At 38.0% G+C, this 15,220-nt stretch overlaps 2 protein-coding genes across 4 annotated transcripts; both read left to right on the top strand.

The window, feature by feature from the left end:
* Positions 1-416: 416 nt before the first annotated feature.
* Positions 417-1,054, top strand: LOC142163019 (uncharacterized). The gene is made up of 2 exons (XM_075220267.1): positions 417-489; positions 531-1,054. Exons 1-2 carry the CDS (start codon positions 417-419, stop codon positions 1,052-1,054), a joined length of 597 nt encoding a protein of 198 aa, XP_075076368.1.
* A 1,830-nt stretch (positions 1,055-2,884) lies between these two features.
* Positions 2,885-11,149, top strand: LOC107828187 (uncharacterized). Of its 3 annotated transcripts, none has more exons than XM_075219146.1 (10): positions 2,885-3,486; positions 4,307-4,523; positions 5,178-5,382; positions 5,518-5,721; positions 5,940-6,029; positions 6,123-6,227; positions 6,319-6,782; positions 6,883-6,951; positions 8,118-8,201; positions 10,938-11,149. In XM_075219146.1, the coding sequence occupies exons 7-10, from the start codon at positions 6,657-6,659 to the stop codon at positions 11,001-11,003; spliced, it is 345 nt and encodes a 114-aa protein (XP_075075247.1). In that variant the 5' UTR covers positions 2,885-3,486; positions 4,307-4,523; positions 5,178-5,382; positions 5,518-5,721; positions 5,940-6,029; positions 6,123-6,227; positions 6,319-6,656; the 3' UTR covers positions 11,004-11,149. The 3 variants fall into 2 exon arrangements, 1 of the variants encoding a protein (XP_075075247.1); XR_012693910.1 differs by lacking the exon at positions 8,118-8,201.
* Positions 11,150-15,220: the final 4,071 nt, after the last annotated feature.

Here is a 15,220-nt window from a genome sequence, read left to right on the forward strand (position 1 = left end):
TTGTCATACATGCAACTTCCCTAATTGCATATAAATAAGATGATTATTAACGATCATATTCACTCAATTCTTAACCAATAATTCATCTTCCTAATCATCACTTTCTTCCTACAATATTTTAAATTCTGTAACAACTACAGAAAAAAATTTCATCTTCTCTTCTTTCTGGGCAACTATTTTGTGCAAATTCGAAACTTCCAGCCACGAGTGCATGTGTTTGGAGGTACTGTGGAACCTTGGGGAGCGACCGGTCTTAACAATTTGCACTCAGTCGGGCTGAAATTGCTTTCAAGGCAGTGGCTTGTCACGACACAATATTTTTTATAAGTTGTTCTTCTTTTCTTCTTGTTCTTAGTCAATATTATCTACTTATTTTTCTTACAATTTGAAAGCGAATTCATATATCATATTGACTAATGGCCACCACTTTGAACAAAACACTTCCTGATCTATCAAAGCTTGAGCCTTTAGATGGAAAAAATTATAAGCGTTGGTCCCAGAAACTTTTAATTTTTTTTGAACAATAGAAGTTGATTATATTTTGTTTAACGATCCTCCTGCTGATATTATTACTGATAATTCTAATTCTATCAATATTATTGTTGTTGATGATGCTACTAAGAAGAAATGTGAAAAGGATAATAAAACAGTGAGAGGGCATCTGCTTACTCATATGACTAACCCTCTCTTTGATTTGTTTATAAATTATAAATCTGCTAAAGTCATATGGGACAGTTTGGAGAAGAAATATGGTGCTGATGACGCGGGAAAAAAGAAGTATATCGTTGAAAAGTGGATCAAGTTTCAGATGGTTGATACTAAGCCAATCATGGAACAGGTTCACGAGTATGAGAACTTGACTGCTGATGTTTTGAATGAGGGCATGGAGATGTGTGAGATTCTTCAGGCTAATGTTCTGCTTGAAAAGTTTCCACCTTCCTGGAGTGATTACAGGAATCAACTGAAGCACAAGAAGAAAAACTTAATTCTTCAAGAAATGATCAGTCATATGAGGACTGAGGAAGCAAACCGTCTCAAATATAAGGAGACATAATGGCTTAAAGATAAGACTAAATTTCTCTCTCTCTCTCTCTCTCTCTCTCTCTCTCTCTCTCTCTCTCTCTCTCTCTCTCTCTCTCTCTCTCTCTCTCTCTCTCTCTCTCTCTCTCTTAATTCTTCTAAAGCTAACCTTGTGGAATCTTCTAGTACTTTTGTGAAAGACAGGTTTAAAGAAAAATAGAAGAAAGGCCAAAAGAAAGGACAAGTGAAGAAGCAGAATTACTTTAATCAGCCGGAGGGTCATATTCAAAAGTCTAAAGGACCTTGCTATGTCTGCGGCAAAATTGGTCACAAGGCTTTTCAGTGCAACCAGAGACAAGGACAAAGCTCAAAGATTGGAGGAAAAACTCCAGTCCAAGCTAACCTTGTGAACAACTAATTTTTTACCACACCCAAACTAGTTTAGTGTAAATATTTCTTTCACTACAGGAAATTGAGGATACAACGACATTTATTTAGTAACTATTGAAATAAATGTCATAAAATTTCCTTTTTTGACATTTATGACAAAATATCGTAAAAACTACGATATTTAATATTAATTGTCATAGAAACAATGACATTTGATATTAAATATCGTAAAAATGACATTTAATGTGAAATATCATTAAAACAATGGCAGTTGATACAAAATATCGTCAACATAATGACATTTTTTAAGAAATGTCGTAAAAAGTACGACATTTGCTACAAAATATCGTAAAAATTAGACATTTGATACAAAATATCGTAAAAAGGATGACATTTGGTATAAAATATCATAAAAACAATGACATTTGGTCCAAACTGTAGTAAAAATACGACACTTTAACAAATGTTGTAAAAACTTTTGATACAAATGACAAAAAAATGTGACCTTACTTTAAATGTCATATTATTTATCGGTAATTACGCATTAACATCTACGATTGGAAATTTCTCTATAGTTTCTAAATTTTAAATCATTCTTTGTCTTAAAAAAAATATCACGCCCTTTATATTTAATATTTAATTTGTTAAAATATTGTGATAATTACCTACAATATAGACGATTTCGTTTCTTAGCTTGTTGCATAATAATTTAAAAGGCTCGTCCAAGACTAGCTCCTGGGCGAGTCATTTGCACAAAGTCTTGAGGCAGCTAAAGTGTAGGGCTTAATTTGTGAGGCTTACATGCACCCCAAACATAAGATTATGCACCCTACACGTCTATTGCTCGGTGCTCGGGCTCGCTCAATAAGTACTAGTTAAATCATCTGTTAAATTTTCTGATTAATAGTGTTGACCCTCAAAATACATTAACAAATGAATGATCTTAACTCAAATAACGGGTCATAGTATTGTATATTTACTAAGTGAGAACATCGTGAGGGTTAATATTATTTGAACATTTTCTCTGAATATATAGATAGTCGAACTGTATATCCTCACTCGCTATTGATTTGTAGTTCTTAGATTTATTTCTACCAAAAGAGACTTTAATACCTTGTATTTATTTATGAAGGAGTAATATTTTGAATTATAATATTGATAAAGTTTGTTGATTATTACTTTTAATTAAATGTGTAGTTTGATAATAATTTATAACTTCTAGTCTTTTAGGGAAGTAATCAAATATGTAGTTTGATAATAATTTTAACGTTATTGCATTGTTTATACTTGTAAAACATGTTAGATATTTTGATTTTTTATGAGTTTCCTTAATCCTTTAATTTTCTTAAACTTTTAATATACTTTCTATATTTTTATGTTATATAATTTGTTTTTGATTTCTTGAACTAAAATATTTAAAAATTTTAATTAAAATTTTTAAATCGGCAAATTTTTTGATTTCTTGAACTAAAAGATTTAAAGTTTCATGAGGCTTATGCCTCCCCCGATATTCAGTGAAATGCCCACGTCATAAGCCTCGCCTTTTAATAAATTTTGCCAATTTAAAACTTTTAATTAAAATATCAATGTTTAGTCAAAATATATATTATTATTACTACTACTTGTTAGATTTTGGATTAAAAATGAAATATTTAAAAAAACAAAAATATATATGAAAGCAAGGAACCAACATTTATTGACCACAATTGAGAAAGTTAATTAAGTCGTAAGCCTTGGTACAACAGGACTCATCCCCTCAGTTTTCTCAAAATCAATTTTGGGACAAAATCTCAAATTGAGTTTGCCAAAATTTCTCAAGTCTGCTCCCTCTTCCCCAAGACTCAAAAGGAGCTATGTATGAAAAGTATGGGAGATTTAGAAGGAAAAGATTCTGGCGGCAAGAATTTTGCTTCCCTCCTCCCAATTCTAAAAAATATAGTTTTCCTTCCTTAGTTAGAATTCTACAAAAAAACCTAATATTTTGCATTCCACTGTACCTTAATAGATACTTGGAGACGAAAATCGCTGAGGCTTTTGCTGCTGAGATCCACAAAGCTTGTTTTCTACAAATTCAAGGTACCCAATTTAGTTAACAAATATCTTTCTTTTTCTTGGTTGTTCGGATTTGGGTTAGTAGATTTCTTTCTTTTTCTTAATTGTTCGGATTTGGGTTAACAATTTTCTCTTTTAGATATTGATTGGTAGATTGATTTTGATTTTTTTTGGTGGTCAAACAGTGTGTTTCTGGACATTTGTTGTTTAGTACATTTATAAAGTTGGATATAAGATTTTCATTATTTAATGGTAGATTATGCTTAGAGTTCAATTAAATTATTGGTTTCTTGGTTATTAAAGGGTTGATTATTGTATAGTACATATTGGTTATTCTTTTTGTTGTCTGCTTTGGTTGAAAAAATTGGATCTTGTATTATTTTTTTTGTGTGAGAGAGAGAGAAAGTTTGGTGTTAATCTTTGTGAGGAGTACCCCATTTTGCTGGTTTTAATAAATATATTAATATTAATTTTTATCAAGTAAAAGTTTTTGCGGTCTATACAGTTATGTCACTTTATACAAAATATATTTTAGATACTGATTATTAGATTGGTTTGAAAATGAAGAGGATATTAAATGAGTTAGAGAAGGTGTGCCGGGAATAGAAATTGACTCACTTACTTTGGAAAGTATTGAAACATATGATGAAGAAGACGACATATCTTAGTTACTTTTATTATTTTAGTAAAGATTGTTATTAAACATAGATCATCGAGTTTGGGAATTCTTATTATGCTTTTTAGTTGTTTAAATCTCACATGCGTATATGTCTTTTTATTTGGCCTGCTAGTTTGATATTATTTTATACGTCTGGATAGTAGAAAATATTTTTCAATTTTGCAGGAACTATGGTTTTTTAGCAACTTTGTTGTGATGGCAAGAAAAAGAGAAAGAAATTCTAGTCAAGAAATGCTTCTGCCTGATTTTTTGGAGCAACAAGAAGAACAAATGGGCGGTGCGGCGATGCCTTAACCACCTCAAAACTGGCCACAAAATGAAGGACAAGCTATCCGATCTGGTAAATCAAGAAATGATTCACATGAAACAGAAAATTTCCTAGGTACTTATTCTGTATAACTGAGTGTATAACACGCTTATTCTGTGTGTTGCGCTCCACTATTTCTGGTTGTTAATAATTGAAGTGTTGTACTTTACACTATGGATATACTACAATGTAATTTGTACAAGATTAATTAAATGTTATTTAAGAGTGTCATGTACAATTACTTTTTTTAACCAAAAAAGGAAAAAAGAAATAAGAAAGAGATGTTAATTTGGTGAAGATTCTAATTGTAAAGACTTTTCTGTAGTTCATTTCTTATTAAGAAAAAAGAAATTGAATGTTTCACTGTTGTTTAGTGTTTTGGCTAGTTTTCAACAGCAAATTGTTAATTGTTTCTTGAAATTAACTTTGGTACTTAAGTATGCAATTAGTCAATTGTGTTCTTTTCCTAAATTTCTTTTGGAGCAAAAAGATCTAGAGTGCGATTTTCTGATGTAATTTTTGATAGAGCATAACCAAAGGCGAGTGCTCCCTAATTATTATCAAAGGAGGTGCTTTAACAGTCTCTATGGTGCAACGCTCCAAGATGAATAACAAGTTGTACTTTCTTTTTAAGTCTGCCTTCCTCCTAATGCAACTAGTCTGCAGTACAATGAAGTTGCTACTTACTAGTTATGGATGACTCTCTTTTTTTATATTTGGTCATTGCAGACTCTAGTGCTAATGAAGAGCAATCTAAGCGACCTAGGGGTCCTACTATGATGCACTCAGGATGGGAAAAAGATGGTGTCATTTTACATGTTGTGTTGAATAATCTTAGTCAAGCTATTGGACCTGATGCAGCTAGATTGAGTTCAAAACTTGGAGTCATAGCAAGAAATGGCATTTTAGCTCCTTTAAATCATAAAGATTGGAGGTTTGTGCCTAAACTATACAAGAATAGGATATTGGCTCATATTAAGGTGCTTAGAAAATTAAAGAAAAAGGTTATATACTAAGATGTTTATTGATTTTATGCTTTTATACATGTGTTATATATTAATGTTTGCAGGAAAATACTGATGTAACTGAGGATATGAGACGTATGTTGATGATATCGGTTGGATGTAAATGGAAAGAATGGAAGCATGAAGCAAAAATGATTGGTTATGAGCCATACAACAACGATATCGAGCGCTTAGCTAAATGTCCAGACAAGGTAGAAGAAGACCAGTGGCGTGCATTAGTTCATTATTGGAGCTCTAATGAAGCAAAGGTATTCTCCGAGCATCAAGCATCTTCTTCTCTTGCCCTTAGCACATGCTATTAGCGCATTTCGTATGCGGATCATACTTTTTCCTCTAAATATTTTTATATTTTTCCTCTGTAATTCTTCTTACCTTTTCTCTTTTTTCTTTTAAAAGTTTTATTCTTTGGTCTGATATTTGGCCATAGATTATCTATAATATATAAAATTACGTGTAACTTTTCTAGGAAAATAGCGAGAGGAACAAAGAAAGTCGAAGGAAGTTGAGTATGCCACACACATCAGGAAGAAAAAGTCATTCTCAAAGTATCGATGATGTATGCCATATTTACTATAAGCTTTCTACAATTTATATATCAATACTTATTTTCTTGAATATAATTGTTGTAAATTTTTTATTATTTAAACAGATGACAAAGAAGAATGGTGTAAAATCAAGTCGTATCGAAGTATTCATAGAAACACATACGAGAAAGAGTAAACAACCAATTAATGAGATAGCTGATAAAACTATGGTAAATTCACATTCTTTATGAATATAAACTACTTTTTTTCCAATATAAAATTTTATTAACTTTTCATTGTTTTGCTTTTTCTTTCCAAAAGAAAGAAATGGATGAACTTGCTAAGGTGTATCCTGAGTTAAATGTCCCTGGAAGTGCTCCCAATGATGTGTATGCACAGGTTATGGGACCAGACACTCATGGAAATGTTCGAACATTAGGAAAATGAGCAGCTCCAAGTTTTGTTTATGGCCCTGCATATAAGCGATCCCAAGCTGAGCAAAGAGATTTTGAAAGAAGGGTTGAGATAGAAGTTGAAAAAGCTACCTCCGCTATGAGAATTGCGATGGAAGAAAAATTGGCTGAAGCAAAAGAAGAAATAGAAAAGACAGAGAAAAAGTTATTTGAAGCAAAAGAAGAAATAAAAGCACTGGGAGAAAAATGTTAGAAGCCACAAAGGATATAGATGCAAAAATAGACGATAAAGTAAAGCTGAGTATAAAGGCATATCTAGAATCTTTGGGTATTACTATTGGCTCAAATAGAAAATTATGTGGTGATGAGCAGGTAAAAAATATTGTGCTCTGTAGCAAATATTTATTGTATTTAAGATAATCTTGTAATTTAGTTTTCTTTTAATTGTAATAATCTTCCTCTTTTGTGATAGGTTTCTGATAACTCAATGGACGATCACCAACAATCACTATCACCTGTTTCACTCTTTCACACAAAGATGGTGAGTTCGTAAACTCATTTAAACTATATATTTTTCTGCATACTTTGAAGAGTATAGTTTTAACTATGTCAATTTTTGCTTCAGTTACGTAAAGCTTCAAAATAGCATTTTAAAGTATAGAGGCTATTTTCTAGTAAAAACGATTATGAGTATTTCTAATTGAGAGTGAAACTTTTTGTGAAGAGTTGATCAAGATTCACAAAGTGTACAATAATAAATCAGCAGCTGAGCCAATGAGCAATAGTAATGGTTGAAATTTAGTTTTTAGTGTTCTACAAACAATAGTTAGAATGATTTTTTTAGCAATAAGTACTATTGGGTTGATTGAATATTGAAGTATATCGAACTGATGAATCACAATTGAGGAGTCTGTGTGGAGAGTTGCTGAGAAATAATCTGTATTTTTGTCCTAGTTATTGTAATCTGGAATTAAACTGAGTCTTACTATATTGTCCAGTCCAATATCAAATTAAAAGAAGAGATCTTCATGCTTTATCAGCCAGTATTCTTCTTCTTATCCAAAAAGTAATTGTACAGATCGCCAAGATCACTTCGTCAGTTACACTAATTTCTGTTATCAAGGGGGATCATAGGGGCATGTGTTTCTTGTCATCAATTGTTGCCCTCTTTCTTTGCAGAGTCAAGGGTTTCACAAGCAACTAAATCTTAAGATCTTTCCTCGCCTTTTCCAGTTTTTGGTAGTGAAATTTTGGCGGTAGGTGTTGACATACTTCCTGATATCATCTTCCATGAAAAGGTTGAAAAGCTTTCTCATCTTTGATGCATATTCTTATGAAAAAGCATCGCAACTCTTAAGGCTCTTCTGCAGCTTACACTTAAGGATGAAGTTCCATTTTTTAAACTTGTGTTTGACAATGATAGTGGTATTCTTGTTGTAGCTGTGAAGAAGTTAGCTTCTTTTTTTCTTTTTGTTAATTGATAAGATTCCCATCAAGCATGATTTTACCCTCCTACACAAGATATTTAGCCTTTTGTAGAACCTGGAAGAAAGAGTAAGTTGAAGACTCTTACCTAGATGAGGGAAATAAAGATCTATGATTGAAACGCCATCATATTAGGAAATAAAAATTATTATATGACTTTTGTCCTGTTTTTATATATCTTGTATTCACAATTTTCTAAGTTGTAAATTTTGTAAACTACAGAGTAACCAATCTAATATTTCTTCTCAAGTTAACATAATCAAGAAGACTGGAGTTAGTGAAGTTGGCACAAAGAAAAAGAAGCGGGTAAGTTTGAAAAAATTACAAGGTTCTTGTTCCTCCTTTTCAAAGGGAGAAACCCTTCATGTTATAGTTTGCAAAACTTATATAACATTCATTAGTTTTCATCTCAATATACTATTTATGGAAACTAATATTTTAGAATTTAACTGTGACGACCCAAAGGGTCATCACCTGTTTTCTTACCCATTATGTACTTTCGAGGCCTTGAAAACCTCATTTAGAGTCGCTTCGATCTACGTGCGCAGTCCGGGCGCGTAGCCGGAAAGCTTAAATATTAAATTTTATGAAAAATGCTAAGTTTTGATGTTAAAATGAATAAATTTGACTTCGATCAATATTTTGGGTAAACTGACCCGGACTCGTGATTTGACGGTCCCGGAGGGTCCATAGGAAAATATGGGACTTGGGCGTATGCCCGGAATCGAATTCCGAGGTCCCAAGCCCGAGAAATGAATTTTCGAGTAAAATTATTTTTCTGAAATTATCAAGGAAAATTGAAATGAAAATTGATTAGAACGTGTTGGTATCGGGCCCGTATTTTGGTTCTGGCGCCCGGTACAGGTCTTATATGTGATTTAAGAGGTTTCTGTAAAGTTTGGTTAAAATTGAACGTCGTTTGACGTGTTTCGGACTTGAAATCTTAAATTTGAACTTGATGAAGTTTTTGGAAAAACTCTTGATTTTGAGGTTTGATTCATTGTTTTTGAGGTTAGCTTGGCGATTTGATCACACGGATAAGTTCGTATGATGTTGTTGAGTTAGTGCATGTGTTTGGTTAGGAGCCCCGAGGGCTCGGGAGTGTTTCGGAATGGTTTTAACCTTGTAAAAGTTGCGGGTTCAGGAAGTTGCAGGTCCCTGAACCCTTTAGTGCGGTCCATGAGAAATTGTGTGCGGTCGCAGAGGGGCCAACGCGGCTGCGGTCGCCTTTGTGCGGGGCGCGGTGGAGGCTGTGCGGCCGCAGTCGCCTTTGTGCGGTCCGCACAGGGTGCTGAACTGCAGGTCTTCAGGGAGGCATGTGCGGCCGCAATTCATTTAATGCGATCCGCGAAGAGCTCCGCAGCCGCGGTCATTTTTATGCGGTCCGCGGTGAGGGTCTGAGAGGGGTATAAATAGACGGGATTTTTAGTTATTTTTCACTTTTCAAAACCCTAAAAATATAAGAGGCGATTTTTCAAACAACCTTTCTTCTCCAAATCAATTGTAATTCATTTTTAACTAGTTTTCTTCAATCATTAACATCTTTTAACATGGTTTCAACTTAAAATCAAAGATTTTCGTGGGGGAAATTGGGTGTTTTGGGTAAAACCTAGATTTTTCTAAAATTGAGGATTTAGACCACAATTTGAGGTCCGATTTCAAAACAAATTATACATTTGGATTCGTAGGAAAATGGGTAATCGGGTTTTGGTCCGAACCTCGGGTTTCGACCGTGTGGGCCCGGGGGTGATTTTTGACTTTTTGGGTAAAACTTTGGGAAAACTCATTTGCATTCATCGGGGTTGATTAATTTAGCACTTATTGATGTAATTAAGTAACTTGTGACTAGATTCGAGCGGATTAGTGGTGGAATCAAGGAGGTAAAGCTATAATTGAGGCTTGAGTGGTGTTCAAAGCTTCGAGGTAAGTGTTTGGTCTAACCTTAGCTTGAGGGATTAGGAGTTGAGTCTTATTTGCTACGTGCTAATTGTCGAGTACGACGTATAGGCATGGTGACGAGTATCTATACACTGGTGTCTAGCATGACCGTGAGTCTTTATATTGCGGATATTCTGATCTTGTTGTATCTTTTACGCCTAAATGATGATTTCTATATGTTGTAGAAAGCATGTGAAAGAAATTGTGATCTTTGAACTTCGAGAAGCATTGGCTCGAGTGGGAATACGAATTTTGAAAGTATATGAGATAAATGAAACCCTTTGGAGCATTGGCTCAAGTGGTAAAGTGAGTTATAAAGTAAGAAGTGAAAGAAAGAGAAAAGGTTATTAAATTGTTCCCTTGTCGGGATGCTTGTTGCTTTGTTGATTATCTCCCTTGCCGGGATATTGAGATTTATTGATATTGTTCCCTTGCCGGGATTTCTATTATTATTATTATGTTTAATCCCTTGCCCCTTGTTTGTGGTTGTTGTTTGGGTGAGGAAGAGAGATAAAGCACGAAGGGTGATGCCGTGCATTGTTTGTTATTGTGAGGAAAGAGTTTAAAGCACGAAGGGTGATGTCGTGCCGTATGATGTACCATTCCGTACCGATATTTATTGATTATATGGTGAGGAAAGAGTGTAAATCACGAAGGGTGATGTTGTGCCGCACGATGTACCATTTCGTGTCGATTTATTGATTATATGGTGAGGAAAGAGAGTAAAAGCACGAAGGGTGATGCCGTGCAAATTGTTGATTTCTGCTTCCTTGTTGATATTCTAGTTATGTTGTTTCCTTCCTTACTTGATGCCTTTCTATTTGGAACTATATTCACCCCCATAGCATGTTTCCCCTACCCGCATTGACTGGTTATTCCTGTATATTTTCCCGCTATATATATATATAGCACTGGTTATATATATAATAGAAATCCCGAGGTTATATAATTGACTGGTTATATATATATATATATATATGAACTGCACAGGTTTATTTGGAGTCTGGTCCTAGCCTCGTCACTACTTTGCCGAGGTTAGGCTGGACATTTACCAGCACATGGGGTCGGTTGTGCTGATATTACACTCTGTGCTCTTTTGCACAGATCCAGGTCTTGGATAGCAGTAGTAGCACGGGAGCCAGCCTTCAGTCCAGTGAGACACCGAGGTAGCCTTGCAGGCGTCCGCAGGCCCGGCATCTCCTCTATCTTTTATTTCAGTCTGTTATCTCATGTTTCCGAGACAAACAGTTTATATTTTTCTTTCAAACGGTTGTATTTAGTACTCTTAGAAGTTCGTAAGTAATGTGACACCAGTTCTTGGGTAGAGGCACATGTTGATTTCCGCATTATTGTTCAGTTTCTTTAATTTATGTCTTCCGCATATTTATTTAATTTCGTTGTTTTCATGATATTACTGATAATTGCCAAAAAAAGTAATTTGTTAATGAAGTAGCAGTTAAGAATTGGCTTGCCTAGCTCACATTAGTAGGCGCCATCACGACTCCTGAGGGTGGAAAATCCGGATCGTGACAAGTTGGTATCAGAGCACTAGGTTACTTAGGTCTCACAGCTCACGGACAATCTCGGTAGAGTCTGAGGGATCAGAATAGAGACGTCTGTATTTATCCTGCAGAGGCTACTGAGTTAGGAAAACTTCGCATCTGTTCTTTCTTGTCGTGCGGTTCTGTTTTCCCAATACTGATTGAATTTCTACTCCGTTCTTTCGCAGATGGCGAGGACACGCGCTTCCTCATCAACCACACAGCAGCCTGAGCCCCTAGTAGCAGCTCCTATTAGGGGCATAGGGCGAGGGCGAGGCCGTGCCAGAGGCCGAGGCAGGGGCAGAGCTCAGCCCCGAGCAGTAGTTCTAGAGGTGGAGCCTCATGTTGACTATGATGAGGAGGTTCCAGCTCCAGCAGCTCCGGTGGGCCCAGCTTAGGTCCCAGATGGTTTCATAGCCACTCCAATGCTTCAGGATGCTTTGGTCTGATTGGTAGGCTTCATAGAGAGCGTCTCTCGAGCGGGTTTGCTTCCAGTAGCACCAGCCACTTCTCAGGCTGGAGGAGGGGTTCAGACTCCCACTACACGTACTCTGGAGCAGGTAGCTCCCCAGGTTCAGGTTCCGGTGGTTCAGCCAGCAGTGGCAGTTTAGCCGGGTACAGCATCTCAGACCGGCGATGGTGCGGCTATGTCCGCCGATACTCTGTGGATATTGGATCGATTCACCAAGCTATTCACTACCACATTCAGCGATGCTTCTTCAGAGGATCCCCAGGATTTCTTATATAGCTGCCACGAGGTTCTTCGGAACATGGGTATTGTTGAGACTAATGGAGTTGATTTTGCCACCTTTCGTCTATCTGGATCCGCCAACACTTGGTGGATGGACTATTGCTTAGCCAGACCAGTAGGGTTGTCGTCTTTGACTTGGGACCAGTTTGCAGAGTTGTTTTTGGAGAAGTTTCTGCTAGTCACTCAGAGGGAGGCTCTTCGCAGGCAGTTTGAGCGCCTCCAGCAAGGTTCCATGACTGTTACCCAGTATGAGACCAGGTTCATCGATTTAGCTCGCCATGCTCTCATCATACTTCCCACCAAGAGAGAGAGAGGGTGAGAAGGTTTATTGATGGTCTTATTCTGCCGATTCGTCTTCAGATAGCCAAGGAGGCCGGGTGCGAGATCACATTTCAGGAGGCGGCCAATGTGGCCCGCAGAGTTGAGATGGTTCTGTCACAGGGAGGTGGTCATGGGTCGGATAAGAGGCCCCGTCATTCAGGAAGATTCAGTGGTACCTCGTTTGGAGGTAGAGATTCATATGGTAGAGGCCATCCTTCTAGGCCCTTTCAGTCAGCTCTCCAGGTATCACATGGTATCTCAGGTGGTCATGGTTCTCAGACGCATTATTTGGATCAGCAGTCCTTCAGTGCACCACCAGCTCCCATCAGTGCACCGCCGCTTCAGAGTTTCCGAGGTGGTCATTCAGGGCGACAGGGTCAGCAATCTCAGCAGCCGAGGACTTGTTACACTTGTGGTGATATGGGTCACATTGCCAGGTTTTGCCCTCGAACTTCAGGTAGTTCTCAGCTGCAGGGTCCTCGTCTTATGATTCAGGCACCGGTTGCTCCACAGCTTGCCCAGCCAGCTAGAGGCAGGGGTAGAGGACATAGAGGTGGAGCTTAGACCGCCAGAGGTAGGGGTCAGCTAGTAGCCGATTGTCCCAGGGATGTGATTCAGGGAGGTGGGGTCCAACCCCGATGTTATGCTTTGCCAGCCAGGCCAGAGGCTGAGTCATCCGATGCTGTTATTACAGGTACTATTTTGGTCTGTGATAGAGATGCTTCAGTGCTATTTGACCCTGGATCTACGTATTCATATGTGTCGACCTATTTTGCACCCTATCTGGTTACGCCTAGTGAGGCCTTGAGTATTCCTGTATATGTATCTACACCAGTGGGTGATTCTATAGTGGTTGATCAGGTTCATCGTTCCTGTGTTGTGGTGTTTAGGGGACTTGAGACCCATGTTGATTTGCTGCTCTTAGATATGGTGGATTTCAACGTTATATTAGGGATGGATTGGTTCTCCCCGTATCATGCGATCTTGGATTGTCATGCCAAGACTGTGACTTTAGCCTTACCGAATTTGCCCCATTTAGAGTGGAGAGGGACTCCTGGTCATACTACCCGCAGTGTTATTTCGTATGTGAAGGCTCGACATATGGTCGAGAAGGGGTGTTTGGCCTACTTGGCTTATGTTCGTGATTCTAGTTATGAGATTTCCTCTATTGATTTTGTGCCCGTGGTTCGTGAGTTTCCTGAGGTTTTCCCATCAGACTTGCCAGGGATGCCACCCGATAGGGATATTGATTTTTGCATCGATTTGTCTCCGGGCACTCAGCCCATTTCTATTCTGCCATATTGCATGGCTCCGCCAGAGTTGAAAGAGCAGTTGCAAGACTTGCTTGAGAAGGGTTTCATTAGACCCAGCGTATCGCCTTGCGGTGCGCCGGTTCAGTTTGTAAAGAAGAAGGATGGCTCAATGAGAATGTGCATTGATTACCGGCAATTGAACAAGGTTACAATTAAGAATAAGTATCCACTGCCGAGGATTGATGATTTGTTCGATCAGCTTCAGGGTGCCAAGGTATTTTCAAATATTGACTTGAGATCTGGCTACCATCAGTTGAGGATTAGGGCATCCGATGTCCCTAAGACAGCATTCCGCACTCGGTACGGGCATTATGAGTTCTTGGTTATGTCATTTGGGTTGACCAATGCCCCAGCAGCCTTTATGGATTTGATGAACCGAGTGTTCAGGCCTTATTTGAACTCGTTCATGATAGTCTTCATTGATGATATTTTGATATATTCCCACAGCCGGAAGGAGCACGAGCAGCATCTTAGAGTGGTTCTTCAGACCTTGAGGGATAGTCAGTTATATGCTAAGTTCTCGAAGTGCAAGTTCTGGTTGAGTTCAGTTGCATTCCTGGGTCATGTCATATCAGTAGAGGGTATTCAGATTGACCCGAAGAAGATTGAAGTAATTAAGAACTGGCCTAGACCAGCATCAGCTATAGATATTCGGAGTTTCTTGGGATTGGCAAGCTACTATCATCGGTTTCTGGAGGGGTTCTCATCTATCGCAGCCCCGATGACCAGCTTGACCCAGAAGGATGCCCAGTTCAGATGGTCGAACGAGTGTGAGGCGTGCTTTCAGAGGCTTAAGACAGCTCTGACTACGACACCGGTATTGCCCACGGGTTCCGGGCCTTACACAGTCTATTGTGATGCTTCCTGTATTGGGCTTGGTGCAATGTTGATGCAGGATGACAAGGTCATTGCCTATGCTTCGAGGCAGTTAAAGATTCATGAGAAGAACTATCTGGTTCATCATTTGGAGTTGCCAGCCATTGTTCACGCATTGAAGATCTGGAGGCATTATCTCTATGGCATGGCATGTGAGGTGTTCACTGATCACAAGAGTCTTCAGTATTTGTTCAAGCAAAAGGAGTTGAATTTGAGGCAGAGGAGGTGGTTGGAGTTGTTGAAGGATTATGACATCACTATCTTATATCACCCGGGAAAGGCCAATGTAGTGGCCGATGCTTTGAGTAGAAAGTCGGCCAGTATGGGCAGTCTTGCTTATATCCCAGTCGGTGAGAGGCCACTTGCTTTGGATGTTCAGGCCTTAGCCAATCGATTCGTAAGGTTGGATATTTCTGAGCCTAGTCGGGTATTAGCTTTGCACGGTCGCTCGTTCTTCGTTATTGGAGCGTATCCGTGATCGGCAGTTTGATGATCCCCATTTGTGTGTCCTTAGAGACACGGTGCAGCATGAAGGTGCCAAGTAGGTGACCTTAGATGATGATGGTGTTTTGAGATTGCAGGGGA

The sequence above is a fragment of the Nicotiana tabacum genome, chromosome 8 (assembly GCF_000715075.1).
Source record: "Nicotiana tabacum cultivar K326 chromosome 8, ASM71507v2, whole genome shotgun sequence".
In the NCBI taxonomy this organism is placed as follows: Eukaryota; Viridiplantae; Streptophyta; class Magnoliopsida; order Solanales; family Solanaceae; genus Nicotiana; species Nicotiana tabacum.

What these genes read in the sequence shown, in the direction of transcription:
- LOC142163019 (XM_075220267.1), top strand. Translation starts at nt 417, where the DNA reads ATGGCCACCACTTTGAACAAAACACTTCCTGATCTATCAAAGCTTGAG. An exon ending in AGATGGAAAAAATTATAAGC is followed by an intron (nt 490 to 530) that starts GTTGGTCCCAGA and finishes GAACAATAGAAG; the next exon opens with TTGATTATATTTTGTTTAAC.
- LOC107828187 (XM_075219146.1), top strand. Translation starts at nt 6,657, where the DNA reads ATGTTAGAAGCCACAAAGGATATAGATGCAAAAATAGACGATAAAGTA. An exon ending in CACTCTTTCACACAAAGATG is followed by an intron (nt 6,952 to 8,117) that starts GTGAGTTCGTAA and finishes TGTAAACTACAG; the next exon opens with AGTAACCAATCTAATATTTC. An exon ending in GCACAAAGAAAAAGAAGCGG is followed by an intron (nt 8,202 to 10,937) that starts GTAAGTTTGAAA and finishes TCTTTTGCACAG; the next exon opens with ATCCAGGTCTTGGATAGCAG.